The 19,352-nt window shown below is 37.1% G+C and overlaps 1 protein-coding gene across 9 annotated transcripts in view; it reads left to right on the top strand.

Moving 5' to 3' along the window:
- LOC113051732 (probable E3 ubiquitin-protein ligase HECTD4) overlaps positions 1 to 19,352 on the top strand; it is a 75,809-nt gene that overhangs the window by 44,325 nt on the left and 12,132 nt on the right. For 6 of the 9 annotated variants that reach the window (XM_026215726.1, XM_026215728.1, XM_026215730.1 and 3 more), the window contains exons 40-62: positions 195 to 330; positions 450 to 632; positions 1,558 to 1,722; positions 2,513 to 2,682; positions 2,800 to 2,915; positions 3,633 to 3,736; positions 3,885 to 4,076; positions 5,637 to 5,785; positions 5,898 to 5,977; positions 7,018 to 7,181; positions 8,406 to 8,643; positions 9,613 to 9,749; positions 9,882 to 10,008; positions 10,715 to 10,852; positions 11,994 to 12,121; positions 13,022 to 13,182; positions 13,309 to 13,490; positions 14,189 to 14,394; positions 14,996 to 15,126; positions 15,340 to 15,545; positions 16,462 to 16,641; positions 16,749 to 18,094; positions 19,107 to 19,314. In XM_026215726.1, coding sequence (XP_026071511.1) covers positions 195 to 330; positions 450 to 632; positions 1,558 to 1,722; positions 2,513 to 2,682; positions 2,800 to 2,915; positions 3,633 to 3,736; positions 3,885 to 4,076; positions 5,637 to 5,785; positions 5,898 to 5,977; positions 7,018 to 7,181; positions 8,406 to 8,643; positions 9,613 to 9,749; positions 9,882 to 10,008; positions 10,715 to 10,852; positions 11,994 to 12,121; positions 13,022 to 13,182; positions 13,309 to 13,490; positions 14,189 to 14,394; positions 14,996 to 15,126; positions 15,340 to 15,545; positions 16,462 to 16,641; positions 16,749 to 18,094; positions 19,107 to 19,314 — 4,847 coding nt within the window. The remainder of the gene's footprint in view (positions 1 to 194; positions 331 to 449; positions 633 to 1,557; positions 1,723 to 2,512; positions 2,683 to 2,799; positions 2,916 to 3,632; positions 3,737 to 3,884; positions 4,077 to 5,636; positions 5,786 to 5,897; positions 5,978 to 7,017; positions 7,182 to 8,405; positions 8,644 to 9,612; positions 9,750 to 9,881; positions 10,009 to 10,714; positions 10,853 to 11,993; positions 12,122 to 13,021; positions 13,183 to 13,308; positions 13,491 to 14,188; positions 14,395 to 14,995; positions 15,127 to 15,339; positions 15,546 to 16,461; positions 16,642 to 16,748; positions 18,095 to 19,106; positions 19,315 to 19,352) is intronic. The other 3 variants (XM_026215735.1, XM_026215733.1, XM_026215732.1) reach the window with 1 other exon arrangement.

Raw genomic sequence — 19,352 nt, forward strand, 5'->3', positions numbered from 1 at the left:
ATTTTATTTTTGTCAAAACTTATTTGAAACTTATTTGAAACTTGTTAAAATCCTACAGTTTAGGATGTTACTCTTGTCACTGTGACATTTCAAACCAACCATCGCTACCTAAACAATTTTCCAAAATTATTTCAACGGCTGATTCCAGGAGGTGTTTAGGAGAAATGACTGAAACTCTTTGATTTGACACGCAGCTCAGATCCGGTGCGGCCCTTCATCAGCGGTCACGTGGCTAACAGCATGGCTGCGGAGGTCATCGCTCTGCTGCACAGTCTCCTGACTGCACCTGAGTCCAACACGGCTCAGATATGGACCAGCACCGCAGAAAAGGTGCGCCGAGGTCTTTCGCTCCCTAACATAGGCGCAGTTAACGGTTATCAAAAGTTCTTCATTGAGCGTACGCTGAAACCGTTTGTGTTTTGTGTAAACTCCATACTCCTCTCCTTCAGGTGTTGTCCAGGGCCTTGATGTACATCCCTCAGTTGGGCAAGTATGCTGAGAGTATTCTGGAGAGCGGCACCAGCAGCGGCAGGAAGTTAGCCAAGCTACAGGCCATTGGCCGACAGGCCGTAGCGGCTCTCTGTGCGCTGGGAGGATTCAAGGAGACCATCAAGATCGGCTCTGAAGTACAGGTCAGTCATTACTCTAAATTAGAGCTCGAACGATATATATAGTTTGTGACGATTTTATTGGCCGATAAAAAACCTGTTGCACATATATCGGTATCAGCAAATATGCCGCCAATATGATTTTTTCTTTACAGAACATAAAATTCTGATAAAATGCTTTTAAATGGTATAATTATGCGCTCCACTGTTTGCTACTGGCGACCTGGATGAAACGCTTTAAAGCTTAAGTCTATGACATATAATAACATATAATGGCCGTATCTCCGTAACAGCGTGGTGGATCCGCACCAAATTCGTGGGATCCCTTCTTGAACCCTGAAATCGAGTGTTCGTCCCTTTTGAATGAGACCACCTTTAGTAAGTTTAATTTCTGTGTGAAGGCAGTAGCGCAAATCCATGAATGAATGTTCTGAAACGAAATACACTTCAAAGGAATAAAGTTGAATGGAATTATTTGAAATAAAGTTGAATAAACTTCAACTTTACTGTTCAGTTAACTGATGTCAGTCTCATTTCGGATAATAAAGTTTATTGTTAAATTGTTAAATTCCCTGCCAATATTACATATCTTTTATTAACATCATTATAAGTGTTTGATCACCACATTTGAGTGGTCATTGCACAAAATGGGTTTATGTATATATGCTGTTTGTTTATACTGTATTCTATATATAGTTCTTGTCAAAAGTTTAGACAGTTATAGTAAGTGTGTCCAAACCTTTGACTGGCAATGTATTTTAATATACACAAAGAATATCGGCCGATATCTATCAATATCGGCATTTTACTGTCTAATATCGGTATCGTATCGGCTCCCCAGAAAACCCATATCATTCAGGCTCTACTCTACATGCTGATGAGTTTTTTAAGTTGTTCACATGACTAGTATCTTGCTGAAGTGTTTGTCCGTGTTTGTTCTCGGTGGCAGGTGGTGGGTAAAGGTGTGTTGGACAGTGTTGGAGTCGTCATATCCATTAATGAGCAGGAGGGAATGGCCACGGTCAGGTTTCCTTCCAGCGAGTACCGACGCACCAGCAAAGCATCTGATATCCTCACTGTGCCCATATCCCGCCTCTGCACCCCTCGCTCTGAGGTAATCGACTCTGAAACGTCTGCAAAACAGCAGAATTTCATGTTTTGGATTGATTTAATGAAAATGTTATTGTTCACAGTTTCATTGCTCATTATTTTTTACATCATATGACATAGAATTATTCATTTTTACTTATAATACTCATTATTTTTAACTTGTGAAAGTTACGTAAACTTTAGCATACTTTAAAAAAGTGATTATTTCATGCACTGGGTTAGGAGCCCTTGTTTGGAGCCCTGCTTATATATGTTTTTTTCCTCGTCATCACGTATTTTTGTACTGATGCGACTTATAGTCCGAAAAATACGGTACTTCAATTTAAATTTATTTCAGGCAACATTTCTAATTATTTAATATTTGTAATTAATTTTCTTTTAGTTTCAATTAATGAATTTTTTTTATGTTAACACATTCTTATTTATTTTTTTCAATAAATGTTGTGTTTTGAATAGTTTTAGTTCGTTTAGTTAGTTTATTTACTTCTTATTAAACATGACATAACATTTTATGCAGACATGCTTTCCATCATAACATCCATACTTTATTGGAATCTATTGACTTTAATTAATGATGTGGAATCATCTTGGTAAGTTAGTTAGTTAACAAACAATCAAAAAATATAAAGTAACCCACTGTTTGCCTACCACTGAACTGACTAACATACTGCAAGAAAGAAATGCACTTTCAGATATGAATGAACGTGCCTTTGCCTGTGCTCTTTTCAAGCGATGTCAGTGATGTTTGCAGGTTTGTGAAGCAGCTCAGATATCTTCTGTGTGTTTGTGCTCAGGCTCTGCCGCTGCACAAGCTGTCCATCACAGAGAAGGTTGTCCAGGCCGTGCAGTCCATGCTTCTGCCGCAGGAGGGCAGTCTGTCCATCCACACGTCTCTGCCTGCGTCTGGAGACGGCTCCAGTCCTGTGATGGCCGTGGTGCGTCTTCTGGCCGAGATCAGAACCAGGTCAGACCCTCAACAATATGGAAGTCAAACACGAACCGTTGCTCTTCTTCTTTGTGCATTATTTGTACAGTAGTGTTTGGGATCTGTGTGTTTATTCTGTGTGTTTGTCTCCGTCAGGGCGTGTTTGGTGATGGCGCAGCTGCTGGAGGACAGCTCCTTCTGTGAGGAGTTCATTCAGCAGTGTCCCGCAGCGGTCGAGGTGCTCAACCTAATCGCTCAGGAGTGCAGTCCTGGTGAGAGCCCACACCAAAAACCAATAACAACTTCCTGTTTGTTTTATACATCCTAAAACAGTTACCATAATGGTAAAACAAAATTTTATATTAAATATAAATGTTATTTTTGCATACAGTTGATATAAAATATAAATGTAATTATATTATATTAATTATTTTATTTGATATAATATTTAGAATTTTTAGAATTTTTTTTTAACTTGCATAAGAATACATGAACTAACTGAGAACAAACCTTGTTGGTTCTCGAGCTTCTATCAAACCTGTACCTAATGTGCTCTATGTATGTGTGTGGATCAACGTTTATATGTAAAAAGCTTAAATTCATTCTTCCAATGGAGATAAAAAATAAATAAATTAAAGCTAAGTAGATAATAATAATAATTATTTTATATATATATATATATATATATATATATATATATATATATATATATATATATATATATACTAATGAAAATGACAAAAGCACTTAACAAAACTACTAAAACCTAAATAAACATTAAAATGAATAAATATAAAGATTTCATTTGAACAAACTCTTTAACTCACCCCTTAATGTTTAATCTCGCATGACTCTTGCATGAACACTAAAAAGAGGTTTTACAGCTGTGCTTTCACACAGTGAATCATAAAGTAGCTTATATAACTGATATAGTGATATCTTTATACTGATATATTTATATGCATGACTGGTGGTGTTTGTGTCTGCAGGAGAGCGTTTAGTGATGGTTGAGGCTCAGTGTGAGAGGGTTCGGATGCTGTATCGAGACTGTGCTCGTCCTCCACCTCCTCCAGTGCAAACTGATCAACGACAGGTGACGTCCTTTATTTAATGTGATCAAGAAGAGCGTTTTTTTTCTCTCAGCATTCTGCTCGTCTTATATGGGCTGCTCAGTAAACACACAACAAACTGATTGGCTGAACATATAATCTCACCAGAATTGTTATTAATGTGTTGCTCAGGAAACCCAGATCTTCTTCCTCTCTCCGCAGCCGAAGGAAATCACGTGGTGCCCGTCGCGTGTCTTCCCTCCGGTCCGCGCCTGCATGTTCTCCTCACACTTGACCTCTGTGACCTTTCTGGCCGATCCGAGCGCAGGTGGAGGTCTTCCCAGAGGAACGTTCATCTACGCCACTTCACCTGTGCCTGTCCAGGTAACTACAGCCTGTTAGTGGCTCATACACTTTTGAAGGAAATAAATACATAAAATAAAGACTTCTGTTCTGCAAGATCCAATGATATTTTGGATTTTTTCATTTATTTTTTATGTCTGTAACGTTTTTTTTTTTTTTTTTAGTTACAGTTATTTTAGTACTTCAACTTAAACTTAATGAACATGTATCAGTTAATGTTTTAAACTCAATTAAGTAAATAAATTATTTTCTTTTTTCATGGTTTTAGTTTTAGTATATGATAATAACCCTGCCAAGGATGCATTATTTTTTTTTTAATATTTTTTTTCATATAAATGTTGTTCTTTTGAACTTTATCAAATAATCCTGAAACAAAATTGTCACAGTTTCCACAACTGTGGTCGACAATGATAATATAAATATGAAATTATCAGAAATCAGCAGATTAAAATGATTTCTGAAGGATCATGTGACCCTGAAGACTGGAGTTCAACCGATAGTGGACCACGCTGGCCGATACCGATTAATCAACCGATACTGATTGAAAACTGAAATAGTGCTTTACTATAAAATAAAAAACAGTACAGTACTAAACCATACTTTGTAAATGAATAAAAATATTAAAATTACATATTATATATTGATAATTAAAGTTAGTTCATAATACATTAGTGTTAACAGAAGCAACTTTAAAATGTAAAAATGTATTGTAGATGTTGAAATTAACACTCTAGCTAGATCGCTGTCTTGATATACATAAAGGCCATAGCAATGAAATAACAAGCATATGGATATTGTATGTATACTCTCACACTTGAATTGCTTCTAACATAGAACATGTCAAGAATGATCATAAAAGATGAGTTTGACATAGATGAGTTTGAAGTTCTGTGTGTAAAAAAAACACACACAAAAAAAAACAGCAAACTGAAAGAAAAATGTGATCTGTATTACAACTCTCTATATGAAGCACACAGACTTTATTAGAGTCACAGAAATACAAACATTTCACTGAAAAATGCACAATATACAGTCTTCCAGCAGAGTGTGAAGTCTTTATGAACATTAAAAACGATTTGGGACAGAAAAATAATGTAATTTAATGGAAAACTGAATGAATGAACAAATCGGTTCGCTTTCTCACGTCACTGCTTTAAATCTGCAACTTTACTGGCTAACAAATGCATTAATGTGACCAGCTGGATATAAACTAATGCAAATAGATGGTAACAGTCGAGCTATTAAGCATTTGCATCAGGCTTGTGTGTGTTTTGGTGAACTATCGGTGCTTATTAATCAGCAAAACCGATATATCGGTCGACATCTTCCGAAGACTGGAGTAACAATGTTGAAAATTGAGCTTTGCATCACAAAAATAAATCACATTTTGCAATATATCCACATAGAAAACCTTTATTTTAAATTATATTAATATTTCACATTATTACTGTTTTTTTCTATATTTTTGATCAAAGAGAAGAGACCTCTGTCTGAAATATTAGAAAGTCTACCCAACTGCAACCTATTGAGCGATAGAGTTCTTTACTTCAAGCTCACATTTTCTCTCTTTCTTGTTTCCAGGCTCCTTCTTTTTACTGGGAGATCGAGGTTGTTTCTTTCGGAGACTCTGAGGATGACAGCGGCCCTGTAGTATCGTTTGGTTTTTCCCCAGAGGCCGAGAAGAGAGACGGAGCCTGGACCAGTCCTGTGGGCACCTGTCTGTTTCACAAGTACTGACCCACTCTTTTTAACATGTTCACTGTACTCTCAACCTGTTTCTTCCTGTTCCTTTCTCTGCTTCCCATCCAAACTCCTTTCTTTTTCTGTCTCTCTCCTGCTCAGTAATGGGAGGGCGGTACACTATAATGGCTCCAGTTTGCTGCAGTGGAAGAGTGTGAGACTAGACGTGGCTCTACTTCCTGGTGAGATAGGAGCGACTTTATTCATTCAGACATTAACTGCAAGCACTCAACGTCCTCAACTGTGAAGCTGTGTGCAAAAACAAAAGAAAATGTCTTTCTCTGTATTTCTGTCTTGTATTTCTTAATGCTGAAACATTATTAAATCAAGTTACATTTACGTGTCAGTAGCGCGTTACAATAAGGCTGCATATGTTAACATTAATTAACTTAATTGGTTAACATAAACTTGATTCCAGCATTTAATAATGCACTATTAAAATCAATAGTTGTATTTATTGATAATACCTAAGCTAACATGGACTAAAATGAACAGTTGTATTTTTATTAACTAACGTTAACTAAGATTAATTAATATTGTAAGAGTGTATTGCTCATTGTTAGTTGATGTTAGTTAATTAGTTAAATATAGTTAACAAATGCAACCTTATAGTAAAGTGTTACCATTGAGTCTTATTTTAGGGAAAAACAAAACAAAAATAATAATGAAATATCAAAAAATCAAGTGAGGTTGTATAAAACTTAAGTATGTTTATGCTTAAAAAAAGAAAAATATAATATTTGCAACTGGGGTAAGTGGGGAAATAAAATATTTTCCCTTTAAATTATTAAGCTTATATTTCTTGCCACGTTGACAGATTTTTTTTTCTTATATTTAAGCATAGATCTGCTTAATTTTGATACATTTAAGTTTTAATATCATAAGCCATTTTGCTTCTCAAATAAACACATATTGGTTTAATTTTTGCAGTAAAAACCATTGTTCAAAACAATGTAGTGCTTTGTCACAACAAGCCAATACTTGAAAAAGTGTCTTGTTGCTAAAAAAGCTGTGCAGTTTTCAAGAGAATAGGGTAAAGTTTAAGTTTTTGAAACTTCTTATTTGTGGTTGGCAAACATTTGACGTTATAAATCCACTATATGTCATCACTCACAATGCTATATTTAGTATTAATAATATAATAATATTTAGCTGTTGTTCATATGTGTATCATGGAGTTGTTGAGCTGCTTGAGTGGTGTTTGTGGTGTGTCTGGACACAGGGGATGTTGCAGGCATCGGTTGGGAGCGTTTGGAAGGCACTCCTCCTCCCCCCGGCCAGCCTCCTAAAGGAAGAGTGTACTTCACATACTGCGGTCAGCGGCTCGCTCCTTATCTGGAGGACGTGGCCGGAGGCATGTGGCCCGTGGTCCACATTCAGAAGAAGGTTTGTACACAAATATAATGCATTATAAGCAAACCAGTGGTGCTCATAACTAAGTTCAAGGTGATTCGTAATGGTTTTAGTCCATTTGTAAGATATACTTGATATTCCTGAGAGTAAAAAAACAAAACAAAACAAAAAAAAGAGTAAAAAAAAAGTGCCTGAAATAATATATTAACTTTTAAAAAATGTAAATGTAAATAAATTTAAATGTATTCATTTAGCAGACGCTTTTATCCAAAGTGACTTACAGTGTTTTACATATCAATTTTTACATATCATGTGTTCCCGGGGAATCGAACCCCCAACATTGCGCTTGATAACGCAGTGCTCTACCAATTGAGCTACAGGAACATAATAATATATCAAATATTTTGAATTTAATTTTACACTGCGTTTAATTTCCTTTTAAGTTTTAGTTATTTATTTTTCTTTAAAATTCTATTTAGCTTTAATTTATATTTTTTTCCGTTTTGGTTTTTAGTATTTTTTTATACTTCAACAAATTTTATTTCAGTTAGTTATCTGGCAAAATGGATTTATTTATTTTTTTTAATTTTTTTTCAACTAGTATCTATACTATAAATGTTTTCAATTAACTTTATTAAAAATGTTTATAGGTTTAATATTTCAATATTGTTATAACAGTAACAACACTAGCTTTTATACCCAATATAATTACTAATGAATAATACAATTTTAAATATTAAACAGTTATTAATTTATATATGTATATATAATAAATTTTACATATAAGATCGAATAACACACTACAGTTCCAATGGAAATTAAGTACTTTAGTATCAAGTGCTTTAGTAAGTTAGTCAACACATCAAAATAAGTGTGCTTCTTTAAAACAAAGCAAAGGATTGTTATAATATAATGATTTAAAATGTACTTTAATGTCATACTTAATTTGTCATCACAACAAAGATCGATTGTGGAGTGTAAATTAAACGAAGAGCTCTTGCTAGCCTAAAAAGGATCATACAGTAATTATCATGAGTCATAATAATTTTCCTGGGTTTTATGGTTCTGCTATTATTCAGTGACATACAAAAAAATCAAAATTAAATTCCCTTAGGATACTGTATGCTTATGTATTTGCTAGGGGTCTATGTCTTTTTTTTTATTGTACACTGATTTCTTTTCTTTTTGTCCTTTAGCCCTGCTTTATAAACATTTTATTTGTTTGTTGTGATTCTGTTTTTTTTTTTTTTTTTTCAGAATACGAAGATTCATGCAAACTTCGGCTGCCGGTTGTTTGCGTACGCAGAGGGACAGGCTCACCGAAACGCCGCCGATCTCTGCATGGACCTCTCAGAGGAGATCAGCGCCAACTTCGAGGCTCTGCCCTTTGCCATGGCCTCCGACAGCGACAACGACGCCGGCACGAGTGTGGCGTCTGACTCGGGCTCTCACGGTCCCCCGTGTCGCATCGCTGCGGTCGTCACAGCACAGCAGCGTCAGTGTCCACTCAGAGCAATAAAGATTTGTGCATGTACAGTACTAGCCAAAGGTTTAGAACAATTGAGATGTTTTTGAAAGAAGTCTCTACTGGTCAACAAGGCTGAATTTATTTGATTAAAAATATACAGTAAAAATGTCAAATATTATTACAATTTAAAATAGCTTTTCTATGTGAATATCTTTGCAAAATGAAATTTATTCCTGTGATCAAAGCTGTATTTTCAGCATTATTTCTACGGTCTAATATGATGATTTGCTGCTCTAGAATCATTTCTGATTATTGGAATTGGAAAATGTGGGAACTGATGCATTTTTATTTTTTCAGGATTCTTTGATGAATAGAAAGTTCTAAAGAAAAGCATTTAATTTAAATAGAAATCTTTTATAACTTTATCAATGTCTTTAATGTCATTAGTGTGATCAGTTTAATGCTAAATAAAAGTATTGGTTTTGTATTAACCCCAAACTTTTAAACGGCTTCCTCAAAAATATTCAGCAAAACTGTTTTCATCATTGATAATAATCAGAAATATTTCTTGAGCAGCAAATCATCATATTAGAATGATTTCTGAAGATCATGTGACACTGAAGACTGGAGAAATTGTGCTGAAAATACAGTGGTAGAGCATTGCATTAGCAGCGCAAAAGGTTGTAGGTTCGATTCCCAGAGAAAACTTTTTCTAGGTAAAAAATGTTAGCCCGAATGCACTGTTTATGCACTAAATGCATAAATTTACATTTAAACATATCACAAATAAATGCCGCCTTAGTGAGCAGAAGAGTCTTCTTTCAAAAACATTTTTTTTTAAATCTTAATTATTCCAAACTTTTGGTTAGAAGCTTTTGAATTTTTTTCCTCCTACTACAGAATAAAATGAATTCTCTGACTGAATCAAGAAAGCAGATGCTATTTAAACTTGATGCTGTGGATTAAAGCGTTCTTATTATTTTGTTTTATTCACAGAGTACAGTAGTGATGCCTCTCTTCACTACAAGGTGGAACTGAGTTATGAGAATCTGGTCGTCTCCGGGCCAAACGCTCATCCTCCACCGATTGCTGATGATGAGAGCGATGATGAAGATGATGAAGATATCCCTAGGGTATGAAGAGCTCATAACAAGGCCCTTGCCTTCCTCACAAGACATTTACACACCATAGACCACTCACACAGTGACTCCGAGCAGTCTTTTCAAAGAAAACCTGTTTCTTTCTCTTGCCTTCTCTCTGTAAAGGAGGATCATTACGCTTTGCTAGTGAAAGCGTGGGAAACCAAAGTTTTTCCAACCATTCGCCGTCGTTTCAGGAACGAGGCAGAGAGGAAGTCCGGCCTTGACCAGATCAAAGGAGCCCTTCAGCTGGGTGAATGAACGCCCGCTTATGTTTCATTTCCAGTGGCTACGGACACTTCATAGTTTTTAAAAGAGTACTTAATATGTACTTTAAAAGAAATGCTAAAAGAATCTAATGTTTTTAGACACTTAATTGCATTTAAATGCAACAGATTTTATAATTTTAAATTATATAAAATGCATTTAGCTGAGCTTTAAAATGCTTTTTGACCTACTTAAATAGGATCTTTATATGTAATTGCATAATTACTTCTACTGTCTTTGAAATGCGGTTAAAGTACTGCTGAATGTACAGAAACACTAAAATAGAATTTTAATGTGTTTTAGCCTATTTGTGATGATGAAGTTGCAATTTAGTATATTTACAGTACAGTTAAAATTATAATTATGTACTGCACTTATGTTTTAGTATGTTAGTCAACACATCAAAAGGAGTGTACTTGATGATTGCAATGATTTAAAATGTACTTTTAAGTTAACCTTTTAGAACAATTACAAAGGTCACTATTACAAAGGTACACTAAAAGTGGACTTAAGTGTGTTCAGAAACAGTCATGAAAGTGTATCTTTTAAGTCACTTAAGTGTCCTTTTATTATTTAATTGTATTATCTGCAAGTACAGTATTTTAAAACATACTTCTAAGATTTGAAGTACACTACAAGTGCACATCCAGCACATATGTGTCTAATATGAATAATGCTCTGATGTCTGTCAGGAATGGTGGACATCGCACGTCAGACTGTTGAGTTCCTGTATGAGGAGAATGGAGGGATTCCTCGTGACCTCTACCTTCCAACCATCGAGGATATCAAAGATGAAGCTAATAAATTCACCATCGACAAAGTCCGTAAAGGTCTGTTTAAAATACATGTTGTCTGAGATTCTCTGCACTTTTCCGTTTTGTTTTTTAGTCAGCATTTTACATTTACATTTAGTCATTTAGCAGACGCTTTTATCCAAAGGGACTTACAAATGAGGACATTGGAAGCAATCCAAAAAAACGATACACAAGTGCTATAACAAGTCTCAGTTAGCTTAAGTCAATAGTCCAGCCTGGACAGAACAAGAGCTTGAACAAGGAGTTGTGCAGCATGTTCCGAAAAGAAAGGCCCTGATCTTCTTGATGTTGAATAAAGCAAATCTGCAGTTTTAGCAATGTGGTCTGAGAAAGTCAGCTGATCATAAATCATAACCCCAAGGCTTCTAGCTGTTTTTGAAGGAGTTATGGTTGATGTGCCAAACTTGATGGTGAAATTGTGATGGAACGATGGGTTTGCTGAAACCACAAGCAGTTCTGTCTTGGCAAGGTTGAGTTGAAGGTGATGGTCCATCATCCAGCAAGAAATGTCTGCTAGACAAGCTGAGATGTGAATAGCAACCGTCGGATCATCAGGATGGAATGAGAGGTAGAGTTGAGTGTCATCAGCATAGCAGTGGTATGAAAAGCCATGTTTCTGAATGACAGAACCTAATGATGCCATGTAGACAGAGAAGAGAAGTGGTCCAAGAACTGAGCCCTGAGGCACCCCGGTAGTTAGATTTGGACTTGGACACCTCACCTCTCCAAGATACTTTGAAGGTCCTATTTGATAGGTACAACTCAAACCACTGGAGTGCAGTTCCAGAGATGCCCTTTGTCAGTAGGGTTTACAGGAGAATCTGGTGGTTAACTGTGTCAGAAGCAGCGGTATTGAAGATTCGGATTCCGCTCTTGCCAGTCTTAGGGCTCGATCAACTGAAAGCAAGGCAGTCACGGTTGAATGTTGACTTCTGAAGCCAGATTGGTTGCTGTCAAGGAGGTTGTGCTGTGTGAGAAAGACAGAGACTTGGTTGAACACAGCTCGTTCAAGTGTTTTTGCAATGAAAGGAAGAAGGGACACTGGTCTTGTAGTTCATTTTGAATTACTTCTAGAAATAAAGCTTAAATAAATTAGAATATAACATTCAACGTATCCGCCACAGTAACAGGTTACCAGTATCACTGTTTCCCTCAGGTTTGACAGTGGGCATCCGCTGCCCGGAGGGAAACAACAGCAGTAGCAGCACAGCCCTGCCCAAGTTTGCCATCCGGGGCATGCTGAAGACCTTCGGCCTGCATGGAGTTGTGCTCGATGTCGACTCTGTGAGTATCTGCATCTGTCAAATTAGAGTTTACTATTTAGTATATTTAACAGAATTAACTAACTCCACAAAAAAAATTATAAATTTCACAAAAAAAAAGAAAAAATATATTGTTTTATAAATTGAAATTATATAAGTAAATTAATGAAATACTTTTTGCATATTCATGACAATTGACTCTTTGCACGCTTTATTCTTAATTGTACTTAGTATTATTTAGTATTATTTATAATATAATTTTAAACATAAATGTAACTATGTTTTATTCACTTTAGTTAAGTGTATAGATAATATAAATAAACCTTACAAAAAGCCTAATTTCACATATAAAATAAATATATATAAAAAATTAAATATATAGATGAAAATTAATACTCATTTAAATAATTTTCGCATATTCATGAAAATTTACTTATTTGGTGTATTTATTTATTTATTATGTTTTGGCAATTTTGAACAGTAAAAAATCAGCAAAAGGGTTAGGGAGATTTTTTTTTTCAAATAAAGCTTTATTGAAATATTTTGCATATTCATGCATATTGATTCTTGTATGCATTTGGATTTCTTATTTCTAGTTCTATTTAATTTATTTTATTTTTATTTTTTATATTTTGGCAGTTTTGATTTTAGGACTTAATGAGAAGCATCCTTGCACAACAGTTTTTTCCTATTAATATCAGCAAAGGTCAATGCAATACAACCATGATTGAATAATGTATAAATACTTCGCATTTTACATATAAACATATACAGTACATGGAAAAAAAAAACACACCATTTATAACAGTCCTTGGCTGTTCTTTGCAGGCTGTGATAATCGCTACATTCACCAGCCTTTTAACCTGCTTTAACTGCACCTGTTTCTAATGCAACTTGACTGACTTGATTTGTGTGTGTTCAGTCCAGTGAGCTGGTGCAGGTGGAGACGTATCTCCGCAGTGAGGGGGTGTTAGTTCGGTACTGGTACCCCATTGAGATGCTGGAGCGGCCCCCAGCAGGGTCCCGCAGGGCTGCAGCGAATGGCTTGGTGTCTCTAGACAGCAGCAACATCCAGATTCACCGGTAATGCATTTATAGACGCATTTCTTATTGTAAATTAAAAAATGTCAGGTTTTTATTGAAATAGTTCTCCTTTTTAAACACCATTCTTGATTAGCATTCAGCACTGTGTGTGTATCTGTGTTTCAGGGAGCTGCTGCGCTGTGAAGGTGCTCTGGCGCGTCTCTACTGCCGCATGGCTTTACTCAACATCTTTGCTCCCAAGAGCCCTCACACATTCACACGTCTCTTCCACATCCCCGCCGTGCGAGACATCACACTCGAGCACCTGCAGCTCTTGTCCAATCAGCTGCTGGCTCCGCCTCTGCCAGGTGATGTCATACAAATAATTTAATGAACACAGGCTGCCTACTTGTTTGGTCCAAAATTAGGAATAGTTCACCCAAACATTAACATTAGCTGAAAATGTGCTCACCCTCCTGCCTTCCAAGATCTTCATCAGATCTGGAGAACTTTAGCATCGCATCAGTGTCTCATCAGTGGATGCTCTGCAGTGAATGGGTACCGTCAGAATGAGAGAGATTATATAACATTTAGTCCATCCATCTCATAGTAGCCTAGCAAAATTGTATTAACAGTAGAAGTGAAATCTTCTTGTAGTCTTTAAATCTGGGTACTGTCTTACGTTTTAAAATCACTTACAGAGAAAGTTTGGTCCCATCAGGCTAATGACAGTCATGACTCATGCCACTGTACGCATTTTCTTTTTCTTTAGTTTTCATTCACGATGTTTAACAACACAAATTATACGTTAGTTATTTCATGACACACTCGTTCTATGTGATTTTGCTGCCACCTATTGTTGTGGGTGTATTATTGACATGTCAAAGTCTAGACCCTGAATATAAGACGAGCGCGTTTTTTCAGATGTATGTCCAAGAAAAAAAACATCATCTTATATTCGGGACAATACGGTACATACTAAGGAAAAAAAAACAATGACTGAAGTGCATTCATCAGAATAAAACTCACTTTTCTGTATGTGTTGATTTCCCTTTGTCGTCTGAAGATGGCAGAATCAGTTCAAACTCTATTCTGCTGGCTCAGTCTGTCCTCCACGAGCTGCAGGGCGAGAGCTGCTCCCCGACCGAACTCTTCTATCAGGGGAACGCTGGGAGCATCGGCGAGTGGCTGACGGTGGCCATCAGCAGAGCCCTGCATCAGGGAGAGGACAGCCTCCTCGAGCTCACCAAACAGATCTGCTGCTTCCTGCAGGTACCAACACCTCAACTGATTTATGACTGATTCTGCATCTCCCCTACAGGGATAAATTACTATTATCATTATCATTCTAAATATTATGATTTTTATTTAGACAGAAGAGAACAGTGTTATTTTCTGGGGGGGGTTTTTTGTTGTTATTTTTATAATTTTGGAATTTTTTGTCTGTATAGTTTTCAAGTTTTTATTTTAAGTTTATTTTAGTACTTGCACTTTAAATGAAAATTAAAAATGTTGGGAGCTAGTTGAAATAATAAAATATTTTTTATCATATTTATTGGGTAACGTTTTATTAAAGGTGGCCTTGTTACACGTTACATGTCATGAATTTTACAACACTAACTGCTATTTTTATATTTATTAATATAAAGCAGCTTTGAAACAATATGTTTTGTATAAAGCGCTGTATGTGTGTGTGTGTGCGTGACTTTAAAGTAAAACTTAATTTGACATTGTTACAACGTGCACTTTTTTAAAATTGTGTTACACGAGTATGTTAAGAAACATAGTCATGTGAGTTAAATAATTTTCTCTTAAATTGTTATAAGTTATTTTTATGGTTATATTTTTTTTTTAATGATTGCTAAAATTTCAGAGCGCTCCAGAGCAGTTCACTCTGGAAGAGTTTCCCATCACAGAGTCCAAGGTCAGCATGGACGTGAACTTCCCTGGGGCCGCATTTGTGGTCGTCTCTTGCAAAGAGAGCCAACTCAGCTGCCGCAAAGAGTGAGTTCTTACAGGTTATAATTTTAGCTAGTTATAACTCAAAGACAAGACAACATTGTTTGTGTTTGAATGACACAAGCATTTCAATTATTGAATGACCTGTTTAGTATCTCACTTTCATCAAGCAGTGAGTTTTGAATAGTGCAAGACTACGTATTTTCAAAATATGTGTGTTTTCTGTCCTTTATGCTCACAAGTGTATTTTTCTCTTAGCTCCTCTCTATATAAGGCTCCTTGGACTCGCGTAATGGTGTATGGACTTGGTCATAAGGTTCGACGAAACGGACAGCTGAATCTGATGGAGGCAGTGTGTTACCCTCTGGACGCCTCTCCGTCCAATACAGGACTCACCCCTCCACCCACAGCCAACCAGTATCCCAGCATCATCATCCCCACTGACAGAGTGCATGTCAAACTAGGCACGTCAAGTACATGTTACATTTTTACATACATTTTTGGATTTCAGCTACTCCTAAGGTTTTACTCAGTATGTTCCATACACATAAAAATATTTTGACTTCGATAATAAACTATTCAGTAGTTAACAAAGTGGCCACTTAAATCAGCATCTGGGGAATCTCTTGTGAAAAAAAAGTGTGCTTAATTGTATCTAATGTACACTTTAGTGTATTTAAAATCTTATTAGTGTGTTTTAAAAAAAAACTGTATTTACTGATCATTTTAAATCAAGCGACACTTAAGGGACTCAAAATGAGAAACTTTCATTACTTTTTCTGAACACACTTAAGTACACTTTTAAAAAGCAGACTTTGTAATGTAAAATTACAAGTTTTACTTTGAAGTACTTTTTAAATGGTTTTAAACATCTTTAGTTATACTTTGAAGAATACACTTATTTTGATATTATGGCTATCATAATGAAGCACATGCACTTGATTATAATTTTAAGGTTAATAGATTTTAAATTCACTAAATTCCAATTTCATTGTTACAAATATATTTAAATGCATGACTTATAAGTTTTAATAGAAGTGATTTAAGTTTCCGGTAAATGTATTGTTTCATATTTCAAAGACAGTAGAATAAAGATGTACTTGAGTCCACCTAAGTACATATACAAAGCAGTCCAACAGCTAATTGCGTTTAACAGAAAATATTTTTATTTATTTGCAATTAACATTCAGTTGGCCCTTAAGTATTTTCTTTTAAAATACATTATTTCCATAATAAGTACTCCTTTTGGAATTATGCTGAAGTGTACTTTTTTCACAAGGGTAGGCTGAATGCTTAAAGTCTAATGTGACCGCAGCATATGATCAGTAAGATGGCATATTTCATGGCATATTTAACTCATATTCTGATCACTGTCTGTAGGTGTATCTCCTCCTCCTGGTGCAGTGCTGGTATTGCACTCGTTGCCTCTTGAGTTTCCCTTGGCTATGGCCTTTGCTGAACAGCTGCTGACCTACACCATTGGGGAAACCACTGACCGCTCTGAGGATGAGCTGGACACTGTGCCCACTTCTGTTCTTATGCAGGTTGTGGAGTTGCTGGGTAAGAAACGTTCATTTATTTTGCCTCGAGGGTCCCATGAAGCATACCATTAAAACTTCAAGTGCAGTTCCATTTTTCAGGGTCACATTTGCTGTATTTGTGTTTAGGTGGGCTTCTGTGGACCACCGATCTTGCTCCGTGCATCAAGGAGCTGATCTTCCACTTGCTTGCAGAGCTTCTCCGCAAGATCCACGCCTTTGAGCGTCGAAAAACCCCATCGGGTCTTGCCAGCCAAATTACATTGCTTCTCAACCCTTGCCTAACAGTCCTTATGGTTCTTCAAACAGAGCTACGGAAACTTTACGACCACGAGACCCAAAGTTGGGGGCTAGTAAGCGGAGGTTCATGCACTTCCACTACGGGTAGTAGTGGAGCACTTGCGCTTGCTGCCGAGCGGAGCCGTTTCTCAACCTACTTCCACGCCCTGATGGAGGTGTGTCTGGCAGTCGCCGAAGTGACTCTGCCACTGAGTACAGGTGGAGGGATTTCGGTGGTAGGTGCCCCTTCATCCACGAGCACCACTAACTGTAGCGATTCCTCATCCTCTTCGTCGTCCTCTCCGGGCCAGACGCCCCAAAGTCCAAGCTTACTTTCGAAGCGTAAAAAGGTGAAGCTAAAGCGTGAACGGACATCGGTCGCCGTTACTTCGGGAGCTGTCGTCTCAGGGAAACATGGTTCTGGAAGTGGAGGGAGACCATCAGAATGTGACAGTGCTTTACTAAACATGGCCGGAGGGAAGCCAGAGGACATGTTGTGGTTTCACCGTGGGTTGACGTTACTCTTGATTTTACGACACCTTGCTAACAAGGACCCGCAAGGTCTGGGCGTCACTGAAGATGCGGTTGCAGATGCCTGCCAAGCCTTGGTTGGCTCCACCGTTCACAGTCGTTTGCTCGTGCTCTCAGGAATCCCCACTCACTTGGAGGAATCTGTGGTGCGCAATGCAATCCGAAGGGCTTGCAACGCACACGGCGGTCTCTTCAAGGATGAGATCTTTATTCCGGTTCAGGAGGAGGACCCTAAAAAAGCCAAAGCTGAAACTTCAGGTATTCCCCAAGATCTAAAGCGAGATTGCACTGCAGGAAGCCCAAATAGCAACAATGCAACACCAGCAATGAGTGCCTCGGCTTCAGCGAGCCAGACGTCGGTCTCCAGCTCTTTACAGGGAGCTTCCAGGGCTGCAGGTGAGCTGCTAGTGAACCAAGAGCTGGTACCCACTCAAACGGCACCTTCTCAGCCACAAGCACCACTGGACCCCCACATAGTCTCCAGTCAGGAGAGCCTTGATGTGTCTCTTTGTAGCACTGGAAGTCAAGGTAGTCTCGGCAGCATTGGGGAGCAGTTGGATAGTGGTGCAACGTCAGTCTCAGATGGGAGCTCCATGTACACAGTTGCCTCGCCAGACATCCAAGCCAGTGTGACACGGCCAATCAAAGGCTATGCTGTCATAGAGGTAGGCGGGACCGACAACATTAATTTTATATCAGTTGTGATGGCAAGCATCTTTATTACTGTTTTTCATACGTAGTGTTAAATTAGAGTTGTTTTTTGGTATGGTATACCATGCTCATGTTTCAGATTAATTTATTATATTTAATTTATTTATTTTACTTAAATTGCAGTTGCACCACATCAGTTTTTAATTTATGGAAAATTATGGGAAAACTGAAAATGCATCCGTCCTGTACATTTGCATTGATCTACTGTTATATTGCTGATATTTAGCCTACTTTATCAGTATCACTTAAGTTTTTGCCAAAGCCGATATATCGGCTAATATTTAGCCTTTTTTTAAGTATCAGTATAGGGTGTCATATTTTTGCCAAGGCTGATATATCAGCCGATAACTGTCCTTTTGTAATTATAAGCATATCTGGCATGCTTTAATTATCGGTATCGGCCATTAGTTTTTTGTCCAGGTTGATGTATTGGCCGATATTGACCTTTTTTTCACTATCAGTATCGGTCATTCAGTTTTTGTCAATACACATCACTAATATTTGATATTTTTTGTTAATTATCAGTGTCAGCAGTTATGTTTTTGCTAGGGTCATTATTGCACCTGATATTTAGCCTTTTTAATGATCGGAATCAGTCGTTAAGTTTTTGCCAGAACTAATATATCAGCCGATATTTGGCCTTTTTTAATAATTAGCATCGATCATTATGTTTTTTGGTCGGCTGATAAGCATCAGAAGGGGAACTTTTATTTTGACAGTAAGAATGCCTGCCATGTAGTGGCACAAAATATAACAAATTATTTAAATATGCATAGCATTCACAAACTCTTCCTACTGCATCAGACCTTCACCAGATTTTCAGACAATAATAAAACGCATCTAGAGCACCCTAGTAACTACATAGCAGCACGTTAGCAACCACTTAGCAGCATTAGTTGCATTTTCCATTACGTCAAAGAAATTAGATATCAAATAATGTTACCTTTTTTTGCTTTTGTCTTGTAGGTAAGGGCACGGGCCCAAGTAGAGAAGATTCGGGCCAGTCTTTTTAACAGCAGTGATCTCATTGGCCTTTCCAATTTGGAAAGAGAGGAGGAGCTAATGGAGATGACCAATGAGGAGATCCTCACCGCCTCCAGTGTAAATCAGAGTTTATTTGACACACAAGGGAGTTCAGTCCTAGAGGAGTACTTCCTTGATAAATCGATCCGAGGTTGGTTGATTTCTTTATCCCAGAATGTTAACAATGTT

This window comes from Carassius auratus, chromosome 32 (genome assembly GCF_003368295.1).
Source record: "Carassius auratus strain Wakin chromosome 32, ASM336829v1, whole genome shotgun sequence".
In the NCBI taxonomy this organism is placed as follows: Eukaryota; Metazoa; Chordata; class Actinopteri; order Cypriniformes; family Cyprinidae; genus Carassius; species Carassius auratus.